Source organism: Lytechinus variegatus, chromosome 12 (assembly GCF_018143015.1).
Source record: "Lytechinus variegatus isolate NC3 chromosome 12, Lvar_3.0, whole genome shotgun sequence".
Lineage (NCBI taxonomy): Eukaryota > Metazoa > Echinodermata > Echinoidea > Temnopleuroida > Toxopneustidae > Lytechinus > Lytechinus variegatus.
The window spans coordinates 21,504,083-21,529,831 of NC_054751.1; the positions used below are offsets into that span (position 1 = coordinate 21,504,083).

General features: G+C 35.2%; 1 protein-coding gene across 5 annotated transcripts in view; it reads left to right on the plus strand.

Moving 5' to 3' along the window:
* Positions 1–249: 249 nt before the first annotated feature.
* LOC121425637 overlaps positions 250–25,749 on the plus strand; it is a 32,059-nt gene continuing 6,559 nt past the window's right edge. Inside the window, exons 1-10 of one of the 5 annotated variants that reach the window (XM_041621761.1) lie at positions 250–538; positions 2,158–3,409; positions 10,515–10,823; positions 13,920–13,967; positions 16,748–16,882; positions 18,981–18,989; positions 21,426–21,633; positions 22,217–22,333; positions 24,577–24,796; positions 25,494–25,694. In XM_041621761.1, the coding sequence (XP_041477695.1) occupies positions 2,170–3,409; positions 10,515–10,823; positions 13,920–13,967; positions 16,748–16,882; positions 18,981–18,989; positions 21,426–21,633; positions 22,217–22,333; positions 24,577–24,796; positions 25,494–25,694 (2,487 nt within the window). In that variant the 5' untranslated portion in view covers positions 250–538; positions 2,158–2,169. The remainder of the gene's footprint in view (positions 539–2,157; positions 3,410–10,514; positions 10,824–13,919; positions 13,968–16,747; positions 16,883–18,980; positions 18,990–21,425; positions 21,634–22,216; positions 22,334–24,576; positions 24,797–25,493; positions 25,695–25,749) is intronic. The other 4 variants (XM_041621762.1, XM_041621763.1, XM_041621764.1 and 1 more) reach the window with 4 other exon arrangements.

Sequence of the window (25,749 nt, forward strand, 5' to 3'; positions counted from 1 at the left end):
AATATAATTCAGATCACTCAATCCAAAACGCCGCAAAAAAAATTATTTCAACACATGACCATACCGACCATGCCGATCACTGCCAACGCTGTTGGTTGACGAATTCGTCTTCACGCTTGCGTGCATTTGAATGGGAATGAATGAATAGATAGACGCAGTGCGTCTCTTTTTTCGTCATGCATCCGTCGCTTTGTGACCAGCGCGGATAGAATACGGCGGCGATCGAAAATGCTCGGAACCGTTTATGTATGGCTATGACAATCAGAGAAGTGTGAACGACTGCGATAAAGAAGTATATAATTTTTGACTGAATTCTCTTTTCACAATTCGACCGATGGAATCAGGTCATAACAAAGCCGAAATTAAGAGCTATTCTGAGTCTCAGGATGGTGTTTTGCTGAAAGAGTCGCCGTGTTGATGTAGGTACCGTTTGATCGCCTCTATCTCTGCTGAACGTCAATTCTTCCTCCGGAATCGGCAAAGATCGCTCCCCTAAAGATTCGGCCTGATTCCTCGAGCTCCCGTGGCTCTGACCAAGGTAATTAAACGGCGCCACTCTTCTGGTTTTACTTGTTTTGTAGACCAAAAACTTCAATTTCTGTACATTGGTTGTTTCAATGAAATATTTTGGCTCCACTCACAGTAAATGTCAGATATTTTCTAATAAATCCCCAGAAACGACATTTATTCTTGTTTGACATGTTTGATCTAGATCTAGACCTTGTTTTTCTGGTGGGGGGATTTTAAGATGTGTACCATACAACTTTAAACTTTTGTTTAAGTTTTAATTTGAAACTTTTGAATAGATTCAGCCTGTATACTCAATATCTCAATGTATGTTTTCAAAAAGTATAATCCAGGTAAGGTTGCACTTTACATGTTGATATATCACACCAAATAACTCTTATAAAGCTTTGATTTAATGACATTATGATCATTATTGAATATTGACTTTATTGTCTTGACTCACAAATGAATGTAATGGTGCGATGTAGGGCCTAATTTTGAAAGGACTGGGGTTTTCTGTTCGCAAACAGGAATCCAGATTCTGTATTCATGTACATGGAGGGACACTATTCATGTCTTAACTGAACTTGGTCAAACTATGATTTAGCATACATGTGCTAATGGTTCTATTAACATCAAATTCAAAGTACATTGTTCTTCCCATGATGTTATTTCAATTATTAATTGTGCTGAAAATCTAATCTTCCTTTATGTCAAGGCCCTACTTTGTATATATTTGTAATTGCTTATTTTGTTCTGTGAATGTTTCGACTACATGTAGCTAAGAAGCCTAAGATTTGGGTAATGTAAATTATATCGGAGTGTTCAACATTTCAATTTCTTTTTTGTTTTTCAACCAAGTTTTTTAACATTTATTTGACAAGTGAAGTGATAGCATATTAAAAAGTTATTATTCTTTAAGTAGGCTTACTTCTAATTTTTTTGGGTCTTGATCCCAGTCTTGCCGGTCCGGTCCCGGCAAAATTCAGGTAAAGTACCTGATGCATTTACGCCCAGGAGGGCCCTGCATCGTATGTATCCAGATACAGATGATATATTTTTCATGTATCATATCAATTTTAATGTAGGCCTATCCCTTATACATGTATATTTTATATCTCAGCAATAACAGTTTTACACATCTAGTGGTGAATTGAAATAATACCAATTACTAGTTCTTAGACTAACTTTAACTTAAAAAATTATATTTTTAATATGCATTGGGCACTTTGGCATTATGTGAATACAAGGGCTACCAGTCTTGTTAAATATACTAAATGTTGTTATCTATCTTCCATCTTTTTTAAACAACATGGTTCAGCTCTATAGATATGGGCCCATTTCATAAAGAGTTACAACTGTTGTAACTTTGCCATTACGGCAACTTCCATGGCAACAGGTCTCAGCAGCCAATTAAAATCATGGTTAGCATGGTAGATGCCATAATGGCAAAGTTAAAACAGTTGTAACTCTTTATGAAACGGGTTTATGCAATTTTTTTATGCCAACCACCCATGTGATGTCTATATTAAAAACAATATCATTGTCAGAATTATTTCTGTTTGTGTAACATGTAATGACTTTGTAATGAATTCTTCCTTAACTCACAAAATTTTTCTTTGTTTTCTTTCCATTTTCTTGTCATTCTAGGGATAGGGAATCATGTCAGCAATGTATTCAACAGCATCATCCGCCTATTCTTCTGCACCCAATAGCATGGGTGTTGGTCCCAGGCAGAGAAGGACCAAACGAAGAGCGCCAGTTCCAAATAATCAATCAGGACCTTGGAGGGATTCATCCTGGGTCCAGAGTTTCTCTTCCCAAGGACCCAGCCCTCTAGGAAATCCCCAGGACCTCAATCCAGCATTTGCTTTGCGGAAGATTGTTCTTCTTCTAGAGAAAGAGAAATATGTTGACGTCTCGCAACTCATTAACCAGCTCAACAATGTTACCATCAAGTCTGTCCTGCATGAATTGCCTATTCATACTTTTATTGAAAACATCCCAGATTCCCTTGTCGCAGTAGAGAGTTTGTATTCTAAACTGTTTGTTCTAGACCCAGAGAGCTTCCCTGTGGAAAAGCTAGCTATTGAAGCTACAGTTTTCCAGATTGTCCGACACTTAGCCTTGGCAGACTCCATGCTTGATGGTGGCTCCTATGAAGCAAATGATGAAACGAACAAGTCTATTAGAAACATCTTACAAATTGTCCTCTTTGTCAAGCCAGACATTGTTTCTGTAGTCCATGCTCGGAAAAAGATGATGGACAATGCCCTCCAAGGGATAGGTGAGCACAGCTTGGTCAAAGTCGCAGGATCTCTCATGAACCTTCATGATGGTCTCAAAATTGAATTTGAGAAAACTACTGCTTCCTACAAAACAGCCATTCAACAGCTTGAACAGCTGAGCCTCTCCAACCCAAAACCGGTCACACTGAAATCATTTGCAAATCGATCGCTTCCCTCTGCAAACCACCAAGTCCTGATGACATACACTGAAGGAGAAATCCAAGAAAGGCTCTTCAAGAACAAGACTGTGTTGAATGCTGTTGAATCCAATATGACCAGTCAGCTTCCACACTTGATCCAGAACCTCAAGGAAAGGATTGAAAATGACAAGAATGCACTTTTGGCATTTGGGAGATTACGCCGGGAGATTAAGGGCATAGCTGGTGATGCCAAAGTAGCTCCTGTACTGACTCAGTACTCAAAAAGTCTCAGGTCTGTTCTAGAAGTCTTCAAAGTTCTCTTGGAAGAGCAATACCCAGAGAAAAAGACACAGAATCTCAACTTCTCAGACCATGATGACCAAGTCCTAAAGCTGGAAGATGTGGAGGGAGTGCCATCTAAAGATTCTGCTAATTTGGATGCAGATAGAAGCAATTCTACTGATTTTTATGCTGGTAAGAATAATCATTTTTTTTCTGGTTTGTGAGTTTAGCACTAACTGTGGGTGTACACTCAATGAATGGATGGTTTTACCTGAAGGTTACATGAAAATGCTGAAGACATGAGAAGTTGGAAGGAGCATACATAATATACAATTTCCCTTATAAAACAAAAGAAATCAGGGTTATTTTGAAAGGAATAGTTTTACCCACGTGAATTATTACTTTTTTTTAAATGTTATATTAGTTTTAAACTATAAATCCTTGACTCTGTATTCCAGGTGCCTGTTTTTAACTTGTGACAATCTGAACTTCTGTAACAACAAATCTATAGTCATGTATCTTTAAAGTTTATGTACAGGTAAGGTAAAGTGCCCTTGTATTGTAAAAGAAAAGATGATACATGCTGTCTTTAAAATTAAGAATGCTGCAAAATTATTCACTTTGTTTTCCCATTACATGTACCACATATTCTTTGCTGTTTGAAGATTGAAGCTCCTTGCTCAAACGCTCTCATGTCTCTACACTAAGCATTACACAGAGACTATCTGGAGCTCTAAGAAGTAAACCTGTATAGTAGTTTACTAAGCCTTGAATACAATTGACGATGACTAAGTACATACAGTAAAATCCTCTGTGTTATGCCAGAGTTTGGATTTGAATACTTCAGGGTATTCATTCAAGAGGAAATAGACACAATATATCTTTGTAAAGGTTAGAGGTCACTTTCTTTAACTGCACACACTTCGTTTTCTTTTGTGTTGGAGTAAGGTGGACTGAGATTATGAGTTAAAAATGAAAAGACAAGGGAATCAATTAAGAAGATAACAATAGATGATCCATGTCAACTTTGGTCGGATGGGAAGATAAGAAGATACATGTATGTCCATGATCTTACCTTTCCATCCTTATCAAGTCACTTTACTTGATACGGTTTGTAATCTTTGTCTCCTTGTCTTGAGAAAATAATTATATATTCATGATATTATCTTCTCATCCTCACCACGGGTATTATATTTATAATTTGTTTCCTTACTGTATCTAGGAAAGAATAAAAAAACATTCAGGATCTTACATTCCAATTCTCACCAATTATTCAAGAGGCAGAATCTTTGTCTCCTTGTCTCAAGAATATAAGGAGAACTCTAGGATTTTATCTTCACATTTTCACCAAGTGTTTTAAGATTCAGAATCTTTGTCTGAGCCTTGTCTCAGGAAGATGAGGACAAAGCCATTTCCATGATGTTATCTTCCCATACAGTGTTCAAATGCAGAATCTTTGCTTGTCTTGGGAAGATCTATGGAAAAATTCAGGGTGTTATCTTCCATTCCTTAAAAAGTTTGTAAGATGCAGGATCTTTGTCTCCTTGTCTCAGGAAGATGAGGAGACTTCCAAGATGTTATCTTGTCTTCTTGTCTCAGAAAGATAAGGAGGCATCTATTAAATGATCTTCCCATCCTCGCCAAATGTTTAAGATTCTTAATTTTGTCTCCTTATCTAGAGAAGATAAGAAGATCTTTGTCTATTTATATCAAGAAGCTTTATAAGGAGACATCCATTATCTCTTCTTTGCATCCTCACCAAGTGTTTTCATATGCTGAATCTTTGTTTCCTTGTCTCAAGAAGATGAGGAGACATTCAGGATGTTATCTTCCAATCCTCACCACATTTTTCAGATGTAGGATCTTTGTCTCCTTGTCTCAGAAAGAGTCATCTATGATCTGATCTTCCCATCCTTACCAAATGTTTAAGATCCATAATTTTTGTCTCCTTATGGCTTATCTAGAGAAGATAGGAAGATCTGTGTCTGATTGTATCAAGAAGGGGATATCCAGAGCAATATCTCCTTTTCCCATCCCCGCCAAAGTGACAAAGTGTTTTCTTTGTCTGCTTGTCTCAAGATTATAAGGAGATATCTATGTTATCTCTCCATCCTCATCCAGTGTTTAAGATGCAGAATATTTGTCTTTTTGTCTCAGGAAGATAAGGAGAAATCCATAATGTTTAACTTTCCATCCTCACCAAATATTTAAGATACAGAATTTTGTCTCCTTATCTAGAGAAGATAAGAAGAACTTTGTCTGTTTGTCTCAAGAAGATTTATACGGGGATCTCACTTGTCTTGGGAAGATATGAAGACATCCAGAATCTTATCCCATTCGTACCAAGTGGACTTGAGAAGATACTGGATCACTGTCATCTTATCTTTTCATCCCAATTCAGTTACCTGGATGAGATTCATGTCTTCTTGTTTCAGATTGTCTTCTCCCCTGAGTTTTTTTCATTTAAACCTTAATGTAAAGCTTAATTCTGAATAGAAGATTGCTATAAAAGTTGTAAATTCACCCCAATTGAATTGGTATATTTATTGATTATATAAAGCCGTCACAAACCATGCTGCTTTTTTATTAGTCAAATAAGCTATATGGAACATTTTCCTTTTTTCTGTTTAATAACCATCTGAACATGTGTTACCCTTTCATACGTAAATATTGCAAATCAAGGATTTTTAGAGTGACAACAAATCCAGACTAATTTTTGGGAAAAGATGGCAAGTGATGTGTGACAAGCTCAGATACATGTAATACTTGCATTTATACTCCAATTTCTAGAAGCTAGCCATTTTTTTTTTTCTGATTTAACCGGGTAGATAAGTTTTACAATTTTTCTGGTGGCAGGTGTATAGTTGAGTGGGGGGGGGGGGGGGTGGACAGTAGACATTAATTTACACATATCTTGCTGAATATGATATGACAAAATTATTGAAAAAATAAAGTTGAAAGTACAGGTAGTGACTTCTCTTTCTGTACCACATCCTCTGACTTTGTCAAATCAGCAATAACCTGCATGGCTATCAGAAACTACATGTACACACCTATATATTCACAGTACAATTTTGGTCTGTAACTGTATCCCGGGGGGGGCCACTTACATTGACGAGTGGATACCATGCGCGACCAAAAAAACACGTAAAAAGGATGTCTTTTACACGATAGGGCACGTTACGTACGTAACGTAATAAGGGTGTCAAAAACACAAAAATAATGAAAAAAGGGTATCTATTTCGCTAGGAGAATTACGTATTTAGGGTCGAATTTTCGGGGATGATAAAAAAAAATTGAAATGTTTTATAAAGGTTGTCCTTTTTGCCCTAACACTTCGTGTTTAGAGTCCGATTTCCACGAGGTGTAGAAAGTGGGGTCGTACTAAACCAAATAAGGTAAAGCTGACGACCGAAGGACCCCTAACAATAAAACATTCCTATACTTTTTTAGGGGTTCATTTCAGGGAATATTTGCCAAGAGTATCGTTTTGTTTCCAATACTTGTTAAGGGTAGGGTTTCACATGCCAGTACTTGTTAAGGGGTACATTTTCAGAATATGGAAATTACGTGTTTAGGGTGCTTTTCGAGACCCCATGGTCGCACATGGTATCCACTCGTGAATGGAAGTGGCCCCCCCGGGAACTGTATACAATCAGACAGATACAAACTGAATAAGAAGCTCCTGTCACAAAAAGCAGGCATCATTTTATTCTTGTACGATTATTATTTCTGGTGAAGAGAATGGATGCATAATGCACATACATGTAATAGTTTCCCTAGTTTGCAGTATACGGATGCTAGGGAATGATCATAGATGTGTGCTACATGTAGGTGGTGGGCAAACACAAAACAGACAGTCTCATAAAATAAATAATCAATAGTTGCCTTGTCTGCCTTCTAATACACTGCATTGATTAAAACGTTCAGTCAAGCTTTTGATATCAAAGGCCAATAGGTTATTCAGTCTTTAGCGGTGGATGATCATTTCAAACCAGACAAAAGCTTTTATTGAAAAGAATGCTCATTGACTTTTCCATTTACATGAAGTACATGTACAGTGTGTGATATCTTTATACAAGACATTTGGGGAGTGTTTCATCAATATCTTCATCCGACAAGTTGTCAGATCTGACATCTTTCCATGATTTTGATTGTCTGAGGGGCACTGTTCCTATGGTAACTGTCGGATAAAATGGGACTTGTCGGATAAAACGTCTGACAAGTCCTTTCATGAAACGCCCCTAGATGCCTGGTATGAAATGTGGAGACTATAATTCATTAAATGTTTGGCAAGGAAGATGGAGTCTACTTGCACTCTTCCTAATTACCCCCAAAACTTAAAGACAATGTCGATTATTTCAATTGAAAATGAGGAGACTGATGACATCACACACACATTATTTCTTTTGTATTTTATTATATAAAATATGAAATATTATAATTTTCTCCTCATTTTCAAGTGAAACAACAATTAATTCCTCCCTGAACATGTGGAATTAGCATTGTTTAATACTATATGTTTCAGTCAAGTTAGTCCTTAATGTCAAAGCTATAAAAAATGAAATATTGTATAATTCAAACAATAAAAACAAAAGAAATATTAAGTGATTGACATCATCAACTGACTCAGCTAGTTGTGCTATCACCGTTTTGTGAAAAATAAGCGAAACTTTGAAATGTAATATCTTTGTTATTTTACATCCGATTTTGATGAAATTTTCAGGACTATGCTAATTAGATTTTTCTCTATTTATTCAAGTCAGCATTTTCCTGGGGTGGACTTGACCTTTAAACAATAAAGCTAAGGAACAACATGTACGCTGTTATTGTAACTACATGTACACAGTTCAATGATTTATGATTTTGTTGTGATACTGCAACGACTCCTAAGAAATATAGTGTATGAAATGTTTTGATGCAGAACGACTTTTTATATATTGGACTTGACTCCATTATCACCTCACTAATTCAAACTTAATATACCGTGGACAACTTCATAAGAGTGTACAATGATCCGAAGCTATGGAAAACCCATTGAATTCGCTCACATTCCCACGCTTTTTTGGAACACAATATTCAAAGGTGTGTTAGTTGATACACCAGCTATTTGTCATAATTTGCATAGGAATGGGACTTAGACAGTTCTGAATGGCTTTGGGAGGTTCGAGGACCATTGTTCGTAAAGAAGGTCTGTCTAGCTATAAGACTTCAGTGAATGGATGGTTGAAAAAAGGGTATTACAATAGATCTTACTGCTTTTGGTACTTCCTGCTCTGAGGAGTGTGACTCAAGGCATTCAAAAGATCTACTTTTTAAGGAGTTATTCAGTGCAGCTTCCATAATCTTGTATTTTCCTTGAAAAAATGTATTAAATAAGAATGCAGAAGACATACATGAATGTAGAGCTCAAATTTACATTCTGATAATACAACCCCTGGGCAATAGTTAAGTCTAGAAAAAAACATAATTGATTAATTCTTGGATTTCTCCTTAAAGACTTAATTCTAACAAATCAATGATTTCGTAATTTCAGGAAACTACAAAGTCCTCTTGATATATTGTTTGTTCAAAGATTTCAAAACCAATGTACAAAAAGAACTACTTATGGTTTAAAATGCTGATGTACATAACCCTACAATATACAGTGTAGATACATCAAAATCATTACATGCATGCCTTACTTTAACTCTTCCATTTTTAAAGACCTTGCTTAGCTTAATCTAAAAACTAAATGTGATAAGTTTTAAAAGATGCTGAATACACATACCTACCCATATTGTCCAGTGGATTGCAAATATTTACATATTTGCTGTTTGATAGTTTTTAAAGGGCAGATGTTGTGTCTTGATAATGCCCTTCACTACATTGTTTACCTTTTACCTGTATGGCTACTTTGTAGTGAAGTTTTGTATACAAACACATGACGAAAAGCATAGTATGTTGACACTGCCCAATTTTGTCAAATAGACAGTTTAACTGGGTAAAGGAATTAAAAAAAAATATTCTTGCTGGAGTATTAAAGGTCATGCCCAGTTGCCCACCCGCCCCCTCTCCAAAAAAATGTAAAAACACATTTCTTGAATAAATGGGCAGGGTTGGGGCTGTCAAACAAGTAAAACTCTAAATATTTAATTGGAATCAGATCTCATTTAAACAAAAAAATATGCATCTCCTAGGTGATGCAAATGAGGTAACAGATGATGTCATGCAATCAGCTTTTTTTGTATTATATACAAATATTCAAATTCTTTCCTCTAATATTGTATTGTAAAGCATGGTTTGATTCCTCAAGCAAAAAATGAAATCATTTTCAAATTATTAGATTTGGTAGAGATCATCTTTATTTTCAAATTTATGAAAAATTTCATACTTTCTTTATCATAACAAAATACATACATTAAGATAGTCTGCTTCCCCATTTGTAATTTTGCATACTGACCAAAATTTGCGCACAACTTTTTTGGTGAAAAGAATGACACTTTTAAAAAGTCATGATTTTCTCACCTGGATTAATTAACAAATTTTTCTTGATTTTTTTTTTATATTCTGGTCTGGGTTTTATTTTTTTGTCACATCAACTCATTGGATTGGACATAGCATTTGAGATAATCTACTGCAAAGTATGAAATTAGTAGATCTGGAAACAGAGTGTGTAAAAACATTCATTATACAGGTATTCCCCTGGCTCCAGCAGGCTTATTGTAAAAGATGCAAAAAAAAGAACATGAAATCCCCTGTGAGTTAATGACTCATCCACAGCATTGGCTTCCCTTATAGTGAAAAATGTTGAAATAATGCATCTGACAGATCACAAAATACCCAAAGATAAAAGAATGATAGTTATTATATGGGACAGTCATGCAAGGAATTTATTAGCCATTGAAAATCCCCAATGATCTGAAAATTAATGACTGATATTGAGGATTGATGATCACTATATAATAGACATGTTCAATGAACATTGAGAGCCTCATACAAAATGTTTGATTTTGCCCATTTATCTATGTGAAACTATCTTGTGTGACTTGCATTAAAAGAGGTGTATTGTTGGAGAAAATGCCTGGTATTTATGTAGGGTTTCTATTGTTCATAAAGCGAAAGCAAACCAATCAAGAAAAAAAACCAGAGTCTGTTATCTAAGGCTTTTCATATGAAACCATCTCATAAAATGAAATGGGAGAATTGCAAGCATGAAAAAGTACAGATTAACATTATATATTTCATACAAGTCCATGAATTTTCAAACTATAAATGATCTAATTTTGTTTTCTTTTTCTTTGCTCATAACCTATAGGTATATCGGATGCTGACATACCACCTCCGCCCAATTATTCCCCGCCTCCAATACCCCCCATGACTCCGCCCACTTCACCCCACTCCGAGACAGAGATGGGGAACTCCTCGATGCCATCCAAGGAGGTGCAGCGCAGGCGAGCCCGATCCCGTGATCGTAGCAGGAGGAAGAAAGCACCAAAATCGAGGGCAACATCGCTGGATCGAAGCCAGGTGGTGATATCGCGGCCAGAGAGGGAGAGCGTGGAAGATAGTAGGGACTTTCAGGTGATGATGAAGAGGATCAATTCTGTTTCTGCTTCTTCACCAGGTAAGGTTATTATTTTTATTCAAGTATCGTCAACAAAAATAGTAATACTATTCCATTTTTAGAAAGTGCTTTACATCGTGTAGTTATCTCTAAATTGCTTTCCAGATTCATTGTTTACCCCAGTCATCGGTTCTGACTTGCCCTCGCGAGTTACAAGAGCATTTGCCATTCCTAAGGAGCATTCCAATGATAGTTTCACTGGCTTATAATGATTGTGCCTATTAGATAGTCACTTAGCAAGTGTATAATTTTTTATTTTTTAAAATGGTTTATATATTTCATAATTCATACATATTCTAATTATATCTACATATATTAAGAAATATTCTAAATATATAATCAGTGAAGGTTTTCCATATATTTTCCTAGACTTAAATTTGTCATAAAAATATTGTTTGTATTAGGATTTTATGTATATCAGAGGCTGTGAAACAGTTCTGAAAGTAAAAGTAGACAGCTGACCATGCAAAAAAAAAGATTTAGATTTATAAACATGTAGATATAAATTTACACATGCAGTACATGTATATACCTCTATTGCAGACTTTTTTCTGTCATTCATGTATACATTTTTTTCTATTATGAAGGCATGCATGCATATCATATTTTTCATTGTATGACATTAATACTTTGAAATAACAACTTCTGGATAATACCTATAATATCTGTGCAAGCAACCTGAAACAGTTCTGCTTCTGCTTGTGTGAATATTTGCTATTTGGTTTTGTTAATGTATTATATACAGTATATTTCTTAACCATCTATATAAAACCATGAACATCTTGTCATATTATTGTTCAAATTCAGTGATACATGTATGTCCTTCAGATAGTTTTCAAGCCAATGCACAGTCCAGAAAGAATTAGTCAGGGTTGAAGATCAATCGCGAACAAACATTGGTTTTCTCACTCTGAGACAGGATGAGTTTAATCCAATTTGTCATGGGTTTTTGAGTCTGTCATGGTTTTTTAGATCTGTCTGAAACACATGTAGATTTTCTAAACTAGGCTAAGGTTGAAAAGTAAACCAGGTTAGTATTAAATTGGGAGAGATGTGAGAATAAATGGCTCCGACAGGTCTCCATTCTTCCCTTCGGACCGTCCATACTTTTCAATCCATTCAATTATTTTGAGTGTCACTGTAGGCCTATGCCGAGATTTCCAGTAAGTTAATTTCTGAATTGAAATACGTGTAGAATTAAAGATATACATGTAAATCCCACTTTCAAAATGAAGAATAAGAATACATGTACATGTATGCAGGTAAACACATGTGTAAAATTCAATATTAAAACTTGTAAAGTACTTATTAGTTACTTATAAGATTCTCATATTGCAATTTAATGTAGAAATTTCTTAAATCTTAGGCTATACAGCAAATTGGTTGACCCCCCCCCCCCCCCGGTATTTTATTACTAGCATATACATGTATGTACATGTACATGTAGGCCTACATGTATTACATGCATATTATACCAAACAAATATACATGTATATGTAATACAATCTTTGTCTCTGAACTGTTTGTTTTTCGTCATTGCATAGAAATAATTTTTTATTCATCATGCTGATATTATACATATTTACACATGTATGATAATGAAATAATAGTGATCCCTTTACTTTTTCCTATCATCAATATACCGGTAGCAAACTTTTGTCAAATGTGTTTTATTTGCTTGGTTTATTACTCATGATGTGCAGTAGTTCATCCTCAATGAGACACAGCGGGAATCAAGCGTGCGGAACTTCCTGAAATTCTTTTGATCTTTTTTATCCAACCTTACCATTCCACCTGCAACTTATTACTTATCTGTGCTTGTATCATAATTAACTCCTCTATTACATATATGTTAAGGCTACCAAATCCTTCTGTTAGATTTTCAACCTCGGGATTCCTCCAGAATAAAAAAAAAATATTAAGATTAGATTTCTTAAAATATATTACTTTTCATTGCTGATCGAGTTAGGTTTTATATGGGATTTTCTGAATAAGCAAAGTAAGATCAATATATCAATTCTGGTCACTGAAAGTTAGCCTTTTTAAGTCTACCCATTTATCTGCATTCATTTATATAAAAACATTTCTTGCTTGAGAGAATATCAGGCCAAAGATAAATGTTTTGAGTTTTTAATTTGGCCTAATGAGAATTGAGAACTAGCTCATTCTTGATTTGATTTGATCTATTAATTTGTTTACCAACAATATTCACATGTTTACCAGTTATGAAACAACATGCATAATAGTTACACATCCATGTGAGAAACATACAATGGTAACTGCTGGGACCAGAAAATAGCACAAGTACTAGTTGAGCCTGGCCCCACATAAACTGTGCATACTTAAAAAGAACAAAAAAAACTTTTTTACTTCGTTGTGATTTCGACACATACAAGTAAAATTTTGTAAGTAAAGGATACGTGATAACTGTGAATTGAAATATAATGAAATGTGTGTACATCAATCCTGGATTCATTTGAGAAGCTGAGGGGACTTTGAGCTTCTGTCAAAACATAGTTACCTGAGTTTAATGTAGCTAATTAGGGCTGAAGGTTGGAATGTATGCTTTCTTGAAGTGCACTTAAACTCTTGAAATAGTCACTATTATCACCTACCCCTGTAGTTGCATAGTTTGGCATTTTATTGCATTTGATTGTTTAAGGGGCTTGAAGCATTTTCAAGCAAATATACATTTAGATTGAATGTTAGATATTCAGAATTTAATGTGCACACTGTTTTTATCATTAAAACGATTGAGGGCTATTTACCTCCACCTGCAGACAGCATAATGAACAGAACACACATATACATTATTTCAGTTTTGTTGTTTTCATATCCAGTCAAGTCTGATAAATAGATAGACAGACAGACAGATAGATAGATAGATAGATGGATGGATGGATGGATGGATGGATGGATGGATGGATGGATGGATGGATGGATGGATGGATGGATGGATGGATGGATGGATAGATAGATAGATAGATATCTGTCAATATATTTCTCTCCTCCCAAGAAATAAATGACAATCAGAAATAAAAGAAATGAAATAGCAATTATTCCAAATGTTTGTAATATTTGTCATGCTGTTACCAGTATCTCCACAGGAAAGGGAATATTTCTCCCAGTTTGGAGCAATTCCATGTAAGTTTTCTCTTCGTCTCCTCTTCTATTGCATGATCAGCCCATGTCAACATCACATTTTACCCATCACACATTGCATGAATGCCACAAAGTGCCGAACATTAATCAAACATTGATTAAGGTTGCTTATTGTCTGTTATTTAAATGTTATTCAGATCTTGTTTCTGTAGTTACACATGTATCATCGGAAAGTTATCTTCATGACTTTTTTTTTAAGCAGAAGGATTCTCCTGTCATACAGCAATGCATGTTATCATGTGTGCAGTCATCATATTTAAGATTCTGTTGGCTACATGTTTTTCATCCTCCAATTAACATTCTGTACTTGTTCAATAAAGAAGATTCAGCTTTAAAGGGAAAGGTCACCCTGACAATAAGTTGCTTTTAATAAAAGCAGTAAAATAAGAGAAAATATTGGTGAAGATTTAATGAGAATCCATCAAAGAATATTGAGAGATAAAAAAAATTTAGTTTGTAACATATTTACATCATACATTGTAATTATCATGGGCAGAAAGCTCTCCCCAAAGGTAGGGAGGGCCAGGATTTTCCAAAGGGGGAGGGCAAACTTTCCCCGGATAATTTAAATTTGACAAGTAAAAAAAAAGGTTATCACTTTCAAAGGAGGTGGGCACAATTGGAAAAAACATTTTTTTTTCTATAGTATCAAAAATTTAGAATGATGTATAATAGACCACAAATAGTAGGGGGACATGTCCCCCCTGATATTTTCGCCCATGATAATTATGCAAGAATAATGTGTTATTTTTAATGATGTTAGGAAATTCTAAACATAATGTTACTGAACCCCTAGCAAACCTTTGAAACTGCAAATCAAAATGTGATTTTAATTTTGGAGATAGTTGCTGATATTATGTTTGCTAGTGATATGTCATTGTGCTATCTGTTTGTTATTTCTTTTATCATTTGCATGTAAAATCTGTGTTCCTGTGCTGACATGCTCAATGCATTACTGTTTATTTCCAAACACTCCTCTGTTTAACAAACCAAATAATTCTCTATTGAAATATAGAACTTGCACTGCTTCATTGGACGATATGATATTTTTGTGTGGCAACACACAGTTTGAAATTCTTTCAATTCTTCCTCTTTCTATACATGGACATGTAGTATGTTGACAATTTGTCAGCATAAATTCAAAGGTTATTATTGAGAGTGATGATATTGTGATGTGTGTGTTCCCATGACCAAACAAACACATGGTGGTTTCTAATCATATTTGCTTAGACTTTGAGCCAACTTCGTGTATAAAGAATTAGTCACTGAAGTAACAGTCAAATGTGTTTATATTACAATATACCCCAAAAGAGTTTAATGTGCGAGTATGTGTCGAGAGCAGATGTCTGCTCCTCATATATGATCATTGTAACAATTTCTGTGTGGGAGTGTCCATGAAAATGTGGCTTATGATTTTCTTTTTTTGCATGCAATTTGCAACCATTCATTACTTGTTTTCTTATATTAAAGGCAATTTCATTGTGCATACACAGGTATATTATTGACCATAGGCGGTGATTTCATGACGATTTTGGTCCCTCAAGAGGGAATGGGGTGACAAAATTTGAAATTTGAGGGGACCCCCCCCCTCCTGATCACAACCTATGTCATTGACGTTCAGAGAAATTGACAAAAAAATTTGCTTTCTATCATTCTGCTTTGAATAAGTCATGAGTTATTTCACTGTGGATCATCCATTCCGTATTGATATCCATATCCTTTGTTACTGGTGTCACTTTTCATTTTTAAAAGCCAATTTGTGTGTCACATTCACTTACATAATGAAATATCAGAGATAATTAAATTCCTATGGAGTTGTAATATCATATGTTTGGTACAAGCAGTCATACACCCACATTTTCGTCATTGTTAAAGATGCAAATTGTTGAACCATACATGTTGGTAGAAAATAGACTTTATTTGTATGTAGAATTTCAATCTTTGCATGATGATCCTCCCCATTCCCCAGAGGGGGCGTTGCTAACCTAGACTGGTATATCATCTGTGTAAACATCTGTGAAAGTATCGAATATGCAGAGGGAGGATGAATATGGAGAAAAATTATGAAAATAATGCTTTTGAAAAGGAGTCATGTAAATCCGTTCTACTTCAGACTGACTTTTGTAGAGAATTAATGACGGACATTCGGTAAGAATGTTCCTCTTAAAACAACATGTAGGGAATATTTAAAATTCCAAGACAATACCCATGGTTGTTAGCTTGTCAAATAATGTCTCACAAGGATGTTGAATGCATGGACACCCTGTGTGTATGTGAGCACTTGTGTGGAAGAATATTTCATTTCGACAAGATGCTTGCAGCAAGAATGTTCATGAAGGCAAAAATCTTGAACATGAAAAGGAAATTCATTGTAATTTATCTACTCTCAGCCTTGGTAATGAAAAACTCAACCAAAATCTGATTTTTTTTCCAATTTTCTTTTATGAATGTCATCTCATGCAAGTATATATATTTTTCTGCTGAATATCTTCTTTTGATTTCAAAGTGTGTGGAATTGAAGCCTTGCAAGCATCTCAAATTATACAATTGCAAAATGTTTGATGTTGTTTTTGCTGTTTAGGTTTTTAGGGCTATCTGTTATCGACTGCATCAAAAACTTTGTTTGGCTACCTGACATACTTTTTACTTGTCTTTGTTCAATATATGTTAAGAATTTTACTATTTTTCAGTTTATTTCAAAACCCCACTGTAACTTTTTATTTGCTGCTCCATCAAACTTGTGTGGTTTCCCCTTCCAACAGCCATAGGGCGACGTGGGCTGGAGAAACGAGGAATCAGTCCGATGCGTAATGGAGCAAGAAGTGGGTCCGTGTCTCCGTCATCGTATCGACGCCATCTCCTCGGAGAAGATATGCCTCTTTCTGAACTATCGCAGAGTGAGAATTTGATTTTGAATCATGCAAAACACTGCTGCTTCTAATTAATTCATTCATTATCGTAGATCTCTTTTCATGATCCTTCCCTTTTCTTATTCTCTCTCTCTCTCTTTGTGTTTCTCTTTTTTCTGTCTCTTGCTCTCACTATCTTTCCCCTGTTTCTCTCCCTCTCTTTCCTTTTCTGTCTCTGTCACTCTCTCTCTCCCTCCCCCTATATTTTTATGTCTCCAACTCGCACAGATACACTCTCTCTCTCTCTCCCTCCCCCTATATTTTTATGTCTCCAACTCGCACAGATACACATTACCAATTTGTCTCTGACTTTTTCATCTTCTGAGTTCTTTCATTCCTTTCTACTTTAATTGTTTCTTCTTTTATCCTCTCTCAGTCTCTTCCACTCAGAGTTTTCATCATGAAATTTTTTTCACTTTTATCAAATCTTTTCATAAAAACCTTGTCTCTGTTTTATCGATATTATGCTACAAACAAAGTATTTATTCTGTCATTGTTGCAAATGTTGTATATGCTTGCAAAGCTTGAAACGCTTTAGAAGTAATATACCTGATTTTAATGATTGATGCTAATGATCTGGGGTGGTATTCTGAGATCCATTTTATCTCAGATAAAATAAAATATTTTATCTCCATTAAAATCAGTGAGATAAAATACCCTTAAAATCTCTCCGAATTGGTATTCTAAGAACATTTTTATCTTTATTTTATCTCTGTAAGACACACCTATTTTTTAATCAATATCCAATTAGAAACTCGCTTTTATAGCTCTCTCATATCACTCAGCCAATGAAAATCCATTCCGCTAGGAGGTGTGACAAAGAAGTGAGATTGCGTCAATTTATTGACTTCAATACGCTTGCACTATACGCTTGTGCGTCTTTCAGAGATTTCTTTTTCCAAAAATGACAATACTCTCATCTTTTTTCGAAGTCTATTTCGCATCTTTTCAAGCATCATTACAAAGACAATATTAGTCAAGAAAAGTCTTATGAAATACTTTCTAATTGTACAGGAATAACTTTAAGGTGTTGTTCTCAATGAATATATAATTTTTCTTCATTTTCATGTCAAAATTTGGGGTTAATTCATGTACAAATATTGACGAAATCAACGTCGCGGAGATAAAATAGCCGCTACCCTCTTTTCAGTTTATTTTATTTTTTCTTCAAAGAAACTTGGGTGCAAGCACATCATCCGCGTTGCAATGTCCAGATACGCGATAGGTATGTCTACGCAGCCACTGCTCTGTTGCGTATCATCATAGATACGCAAGATAAAATTTGTACGCAAGATTAAATTTTAAATTTTATCTGAGAGATATAATGTCATCTCAGAATACCAATTTCATTTTAAGAGATAAAATAGAATATTTTAAAGATAAAATGACCTCAGAATACCGCCCCAGTCCTCTGACAGCCAAATGAGAAGAAAAGAGATGATTCCCCCAAGCTTTGTTTATATAAAGTGTGGCAAATATCAACAACATTTCTTGCATTTGGACATGGTGAGACAATTGTGTATCGTCATATCATCTCCCTCACCCAAAGTTGTGTAGAAAAATTTCCGACGTTCTTTGCTAAAACTCCAAGATTTTAATTGGTTAATAGCTTTTACAGTAATTCAAAGAAAAAAAAATTCTTGTAATTGTAACTTTTTTTTGGGGGGGGGGTAACTTCATATTCTCTCAACTATGTTGCTGAGCTTTGTTCCACACTTTTTAAACATCTTTGTTTATGAAATTTACATTTGAAATTAGTATACTATATAAAAATGTAGTATATAGTATGTAAACATGTATCAGGAATTCAGGATACGGATCAATTTTCATCATATTTTATTATTTATGAAATGTCTAGATATTATGAAAATCAGTAAATGATGAAGATGTTTGTACTTGAAATGTCTTTTAGAGAAAAAATGGTATTGCTTCCTTTCTCACTTATTGCTAAATTATGATTTTTAAGTATATATATTGCTCATTTCTGATTTTGCTTTTGAAATTTGTGTGCATTATATTTATATTCAAACAAAAAATGTCTTGCAACTCTCCCTTGTTTTGTTTATTTCCTTTTCTTGTACGTTAGGGCCTGAGAGTAAGTAAAACTTTGTGAATCCTATACTTTATTCCATCATCCATCCTTATGCCAAGTTGTCATGGTGATACGCCCATACTCTTTCACATGGTGCTATATTCCTCTCTGTTGCATTTCTTTGCTTATTTTGCTATAAATCATGCAACTTTTCATATGCATCTATGTTAGCTTTCTTTTGATAGAGGCATATTTCTACTTTCCAATGAATTTCTATACAGGCATTGGAATCTATGTGATATACATATCATTTTCCATTGTTGCCCTTATGGCTTTTTTTTTGAGGTAATGTGCATTAGAATATTCATAGTACTAATTTTCTCCATGCAGATTTTTCTGAATATTGTCTCAATTCTTCTTCAGTGTTCATTTTTACACACCCATACTGTATCCCAGTGGCAGATCCAGGATTCTCCAGGGGGGGGGGCACATTTTCCTGATGGAAATTTGACAAGCAAAAAAAAAGGTTTTTCACCAAAAAATGAAGGTCATTCTGTCCATAAAAAATTGACACCAATAAAAAAAAGGTCCTCACTTTCAAAAGGGGGGCACACTTGGATAACGGCATATTTACATTTAAAATTTTAATAATGGCTCTCAAAAGGGGGTAAAGGGCCGGATGTGCCCCCCACCCCTGGATCCACCACCGCTGTATCAATTTTTTTCTTACATTATCAACTTGAAGTGGCTCGATTTGATTCTCATTTCATTTTTTATTTCTGCATGAGTGACTGTTCTTTTATTGAAGTCATTATTACTACATGTACTATCACTTAGCACTAGGGTGGCAAGGATAGAGTTGCGCACACTAGCTAATTAATGTACTGCATTGTATGCAAGGTAGCTGGCTGGCTGATTTAGGTATGCATTGAGTTGGCGGCAATCAATCAAGGCTGAATTGGACGTAACCTTTCATTTACCATAGTAGGCCTAAATATGAAATAGTATAATAGATTTATTGACCGAGGGTATTAAGCAATGAAAAATTATCCCACACAATACTGTGTGTAGGTTTGTAATGCTGTTTTTAGTTATTGTTCATGTACTATATACATTTATAAATCCCAATACATGTTTTATACTTTTAATTCAGTCTTATTTAGCATTATTATACTGCCAATTTAACAATTGTAGCACATTTTATTTTTGTTATACACTCTAACTCGCAGGGATTCAAAATAAATCCAAACCAACTGTAGCTGGTAACAAATCAATTTCTAGACTTCATTTGAATCCTAAATATTTGTTATTTGAATTCAAATCCTAGAAATAAATCTTTATGATTCAAATAAAAAAACACAATTTGGTTGGTCATAATAACTACTGACAGTCTGGATTTATTTTATATCCATGCAGTTTAGAGTGTACCATCAATCAGTATACATATGTATTATTTACTTAGTCCACATGTAGATCCTGCAGATACCTAAACCATTTATTTACCATTTATAAATGTACCACAATATCTATCAATAAAAAGAGCAATAAAGGAATAAAATGAAATAGAATTGGAGGGTGATTTCCCTGTTGTAAAAATAGCTAAGTTGCAAGAGATGAGTCCCCTTATATTAATTCAAATAGTGCAGTATAGTATCACTCATAGAAGGTAAAATACATAGCCCACAGAGAAATCTTTTTTTTTTTTCATTGTATCCTTGATACCTTAAAAATTTGGCCATGGATGCTGTATTGAAATTGTCCATTTACTGTTGCTATTTATCATTTTATCAGACTTTCAATTCATTTCATGCATACATGTAATTCAATGCCCTAATGCTGTTACATATATCAGTCGCCATGGAAACTGAAAAATTTAGTCATTCTGTGCAATGACATTGGATTTGATATTTATGTGCATTGTATTTTGAAATTTATTCATCGTTTAATATTTTTTCCTCATGATTACCGTGAAATTCTGGTTTGCAAGTTTAAAGTGTATCTCTCCCTTTTCTCCCCTTGTTCTCCCATCTTATCAGGATTCTTTGTAAAGCTTCACATGGCTTTGAGAGTGACTTGAATTATTAGATGTCAAATGATTTGTCATGAGATTTCCTTTTCCAATTGCAACTTTCATGTTTACCTTATTTCAAATAAACCTTGAATAAATGTGTCCTAAAACACAAAATATCTAACCAATTTCTTGTGTTTGCTGATGCAAATTGCTAGAGATGATATGACTTTTCATGTGTTTGTAATTTACATGTAAATCATTTTAAAATGGCATTTAATACTTAACAAAGAAACAGCATTGTGCAACACCCTGGAGGCTGTTATCTGAAGCTGATAGTAAAGTATGCACGACTGTAAAACAAACTTGAGCATGTTCTAAGAAGATCTTAAAGGCTTTTGGTCTCAATCTCAAGGCTGTTGTTCTTGTAATTTTTATGCTGGAGGCCTACGCATTCTCTTCCTAATCAAACACTTTCTACCCCGTTTCAGTTGAAAAAGATCAGCTTAAGGGAGAGAGTCGGAGATCATCCTTGTCGTCCACCTCGGACATTCATAAGTCTACCAATTCATCCCGTCGCCAAGCCAGGCCAACCTCCATGTATGTGACTGGGTCCGTAAGCCCTGATGGCGATGATACTTACTCAATGCTTATGGATGAATCTTCTAAGAGAGAAGCAGTGGAAAAAGAGAGAGACAAGTAAGTACATAAAATCAAACTTGTCTAATATATTTTTCATTTGCATGAAGGTCCGAGATGGGTGATAATATACAATAATGCACTCCATTGAGGTCATAACTAAGAATTGTATGTACAGGGTACTTTTTGAACAGATGGAATGTTTTGAAGGCAACAATTGTGTGTCATTAATCTCATGCCCAAGCAAAGTGATGTATACTATTAGCATGGAGCTATTTGGGGGAGCTATTGTGTTTTATAGCTCCATGCTGTAGTGAGGTGGATGGTTGACAAACCATGCTTATAAAAAAAAACATCACTGATCAATAGAACTATTCATCAGAACTGGTCAGCAGCATATTTGCTATAAGCTAAAATAAATGATGACTATTAATATGATAGATTTCATCCATTCCGTGTTTTATTTTAATGATTTTAGAATTATACACTGTGTAAAGTAGGGCCTGCTGGTAGGGCAATGAAAAAGCTGCCCATTTCAACTTACGGTGCTAATACTTTTGATTTTGGCTTCATTGTTACTTTTTTGATGGGCTTCTGGATAAAGTTGGTCATCCTTTATCTCAATGATTATCTCTCCTATTAGGGTTATTCGGATGCATTATCAGGCGCAGACTGAACTGCACAAGACTAAAGAGGATCTCCATACAGCATTAGAGAAGATCAGCAGACTGCAAGAGAATGAGAGAAGATTGAATCAAGAGTAAGAAGACAAGTTTGCCTCCTTGATTCTCAGAACCTTAAAGGTCAAGTTCACCCCCGGGGGGGGGGGCCACTTCCATTCATGAGTGGATACAATGCGCGACTGGGGTCTCGAAAAGCACCCTAAACACGTAATTTCCATATTCTGAAAATGCACCCCTTAACAAGTATTGACGTGTGAAACCCTACCCTTAATAAGTATTGGAAACAAAACGATACTCTTGGCAAATATTCCCTGAAATGAACCCCTAAACAAGTACAGGAATGTTTTATTGTTATGGGTCCTTCGGTCGTCGGCTATACCTTTGTACGACCCCACCTTCTACACCTCGCGCAAATCGAACTCTAAACACGAAGTGTTGAGGGCAAAAAGGACATCCTTTAAAAAAACATTTTAATTTTGTTTTATCATCCCCGCAAATTCGACCCTAAACACATGATTTTCCTAGCGAAATAGATAACCTTTTTTCATTATTTTTGTGTTTTTGACACCCTTATCACGTTACGTGTGTAACGTGCCCTATCGTGAAAAAGACAATCTTTTTTGCGTGTTTTTTTGGTCGCGCATGGTATCCACTCATCAATGTAAGTGGCCCCCCCCGGGAGTCCACCTCAGAAAAATTTTGATTTGAATCAATAGAGAATCATCAGACAAGCACAATGCTGAAAATTTCATCAAAATTGGATTTAAAATAAGAAAGTTATGACATTTCAAAGTTTTGCTTATTTTTAGCAAAATAGTTATATGAACGAGCCAGTTACATCCAAATGAGAGAGTCGATGATGTCACTCACTCACTATTTTTTTGTCTTCTATTGTTTGAATTACACAATATTTCATTTTTTACGAATTTGACTATTAAGACCTCCTTGCCTGAAGCACAAAATGTTAAAATAATGGAATTCCACTTGTTCAGGGAGGAATGAAACTTCATATTTCATATAATAGAATACATAAGAAATAGAGAGTGATGTCATCAGTTTCTCATTTGCATACTGACCGAGATGTGCATATAGATGTTTTGTGAAATGAAGCGAATCTTTAAAATGCTATAACTTTCTTATTTTACATCTGATTTTGATGAAATTTTCAGTGTTATGCTTGTTGAATTTTTCTCTTTTTATTCAAATCAAGTTTGTGTTTGGGTGGACTTGTCCTTTTAAGAAACTGTCACTATACAAAAATTTGTACAGTGTATCAATCACTCATCAGTATTTTTTTTTTTGGGGGGGGGCATGGTGATGGTGTGGTGACAACTCTTGTCTTTCATTCAGAGGGATGTGGGTTCTAATCTCAGCCATGGTGTATTTTCTTTCAGCCAGAAATTTGGTTCCATGACATTTGCTCCGGCGATAATTGCTCCGCTCTAAATTCCACACACTAATAGAATGACCAACTTGAACCCTGGGGGCCATTTCATAAAGATGTTCGTAAGTTAAGAGCGACTTTAAGAACGACTGGTGATCCTTTCTTACAAGCTTAATCATCGCCAATGACTATACCATTCTCCACAAGAAAAGATCACCTGTCATTCTTACAGTCGCTCTTAACTTACGAACAGCTTTATGAAACACCCACCTGGATTTAACACTATACCCCATCCTAAACCGGATCCTTATACTAACATAAAAACCTAATTCAAACCCTACCCTATATCTTAGACTAAATAAAGCCCGAATCAATTGTCACAGGAGCAAATGTTGTGTCACCAGAAATTTACCCACATTGTACTGCACCCAACCCAGGTGAGGTGAATAGGTACCAGGGAGGAATGATTCCTTGAATGCACGGAGCGCTGGAAGGCAGCTCCATCTTAACCCGGGATAATAATAATAATAACAGTGTGCCTCGGAATAAATTATTTCAAGACAGATGGCACTATATAAATGCGTATTATTATTATTTATGTTTTTGTCCATAATTTAAATAATTTACATGATTTAATTCCTGTGTGTGATCCTGGAACACTGAGCAAATATTACAATTTCTCAGCAACACCGGTTTCCAGATAAGATTCAACCTAAATTATTTTTTATTGTCGATAACTGCAAGTACATGTGTATTCCAATGAATACTGCTGCTGCGGCTGTTGCAATGGGACTGGTGACCTTCTGTAGAAAAGTGAAAGGCATGAAAGTGAGTCAGTGACAGGGTTTCTTTCAATAAGATGCTTATTTCAGCTATCCTTTATCATCCCTTTGACATTTAACTAGAAATTTTGCATTGCATTTATCCATATTTCAGAGTAACCAAGCTCTCGTCACATCCTGGACTCACCAACAACAATGACGCCAATGTTGTGAAGTCCAAACGGACCATCGTGGGTGATCTTCTGTACGAGTATGACAAGCTATTTACCAATGACCGTGCCGAGGCATGGGTGTCTCTCAACCTTATGTCTGAACAGAAACAGTTTGAGGACAGTGATGACCTGAAGGATAAAGTTCTCTTCTCTGTCATTGTGGTAATTATAGACATGCATTGATTTTTATTGTAAACTTTGAAGGATTGCTAAATCATAGGTTTAGAAATCTATTTGCTTTTGCCCTGTGATGCTTGATATTTGTTGAATGTTTTAAACTAAATTTGAATTTAATTGTGTAACTGGTAAACATGCAATATTTTCTCAATGGTTTTCTGTGAGGGTTCACATGTATCTGGCAACAGTATTGACTTATAGGTTTGTGAGTCATTGCCCATGGAAATCTGTTTTTACTCTTTTCTTCTTTTCTGTCAGTTTACTTATTATGGCAGAATAAATAATGATAATGCTAATAATAATGATAATTGTGACATCACATCTATTCCTTTAAAAGGCTTATCTGTTCATGCTTTCTGTACTTCTTCAATATAATGTATTATAAAGTCATGATAAATGTTATTCATTTAGGGTTTAAGAGCAACTTATGAATGATGAATGTGAATAATGGAGGATGATTTCGAGACTCTAGGTCGTAGACGTCAACTCAAAGAGAATAGGAGAAATTAGGAAATATTTGTTGCTGAATTGATTGTTTGTACTTTGGATGTATGTAACATCTATCATTGAACTATGTTTATTTTTCTAAAGAGTTTTTTTTTCTTCAAAATATATACAGGATAGGGTTTAATGATTATTTGGTTACATTCTACATCCCTCCATCCCTTCCACCCCCGTACAGCTTGCCTTCAGGACTGCCAAGAATACCCTAGAGTCAATTCAGGGTGGGGTCCAGCAGCTACTGATGAACTCAAATAAACAGACAAATGGTGAAGCTGGTGGTAACCATGGCAACAACCAAAGCAAACAAAAGACAAATGGAGAGTTGCTTCAGTTCCTAAGAAGGCTTGGGGAGGGCTATGACCTGAGTCCACTGGTAAAGGTAAAGGATATATAACTTTTTTTTTTTCATTTTACAAGGAGGCAAATCTCTGGCA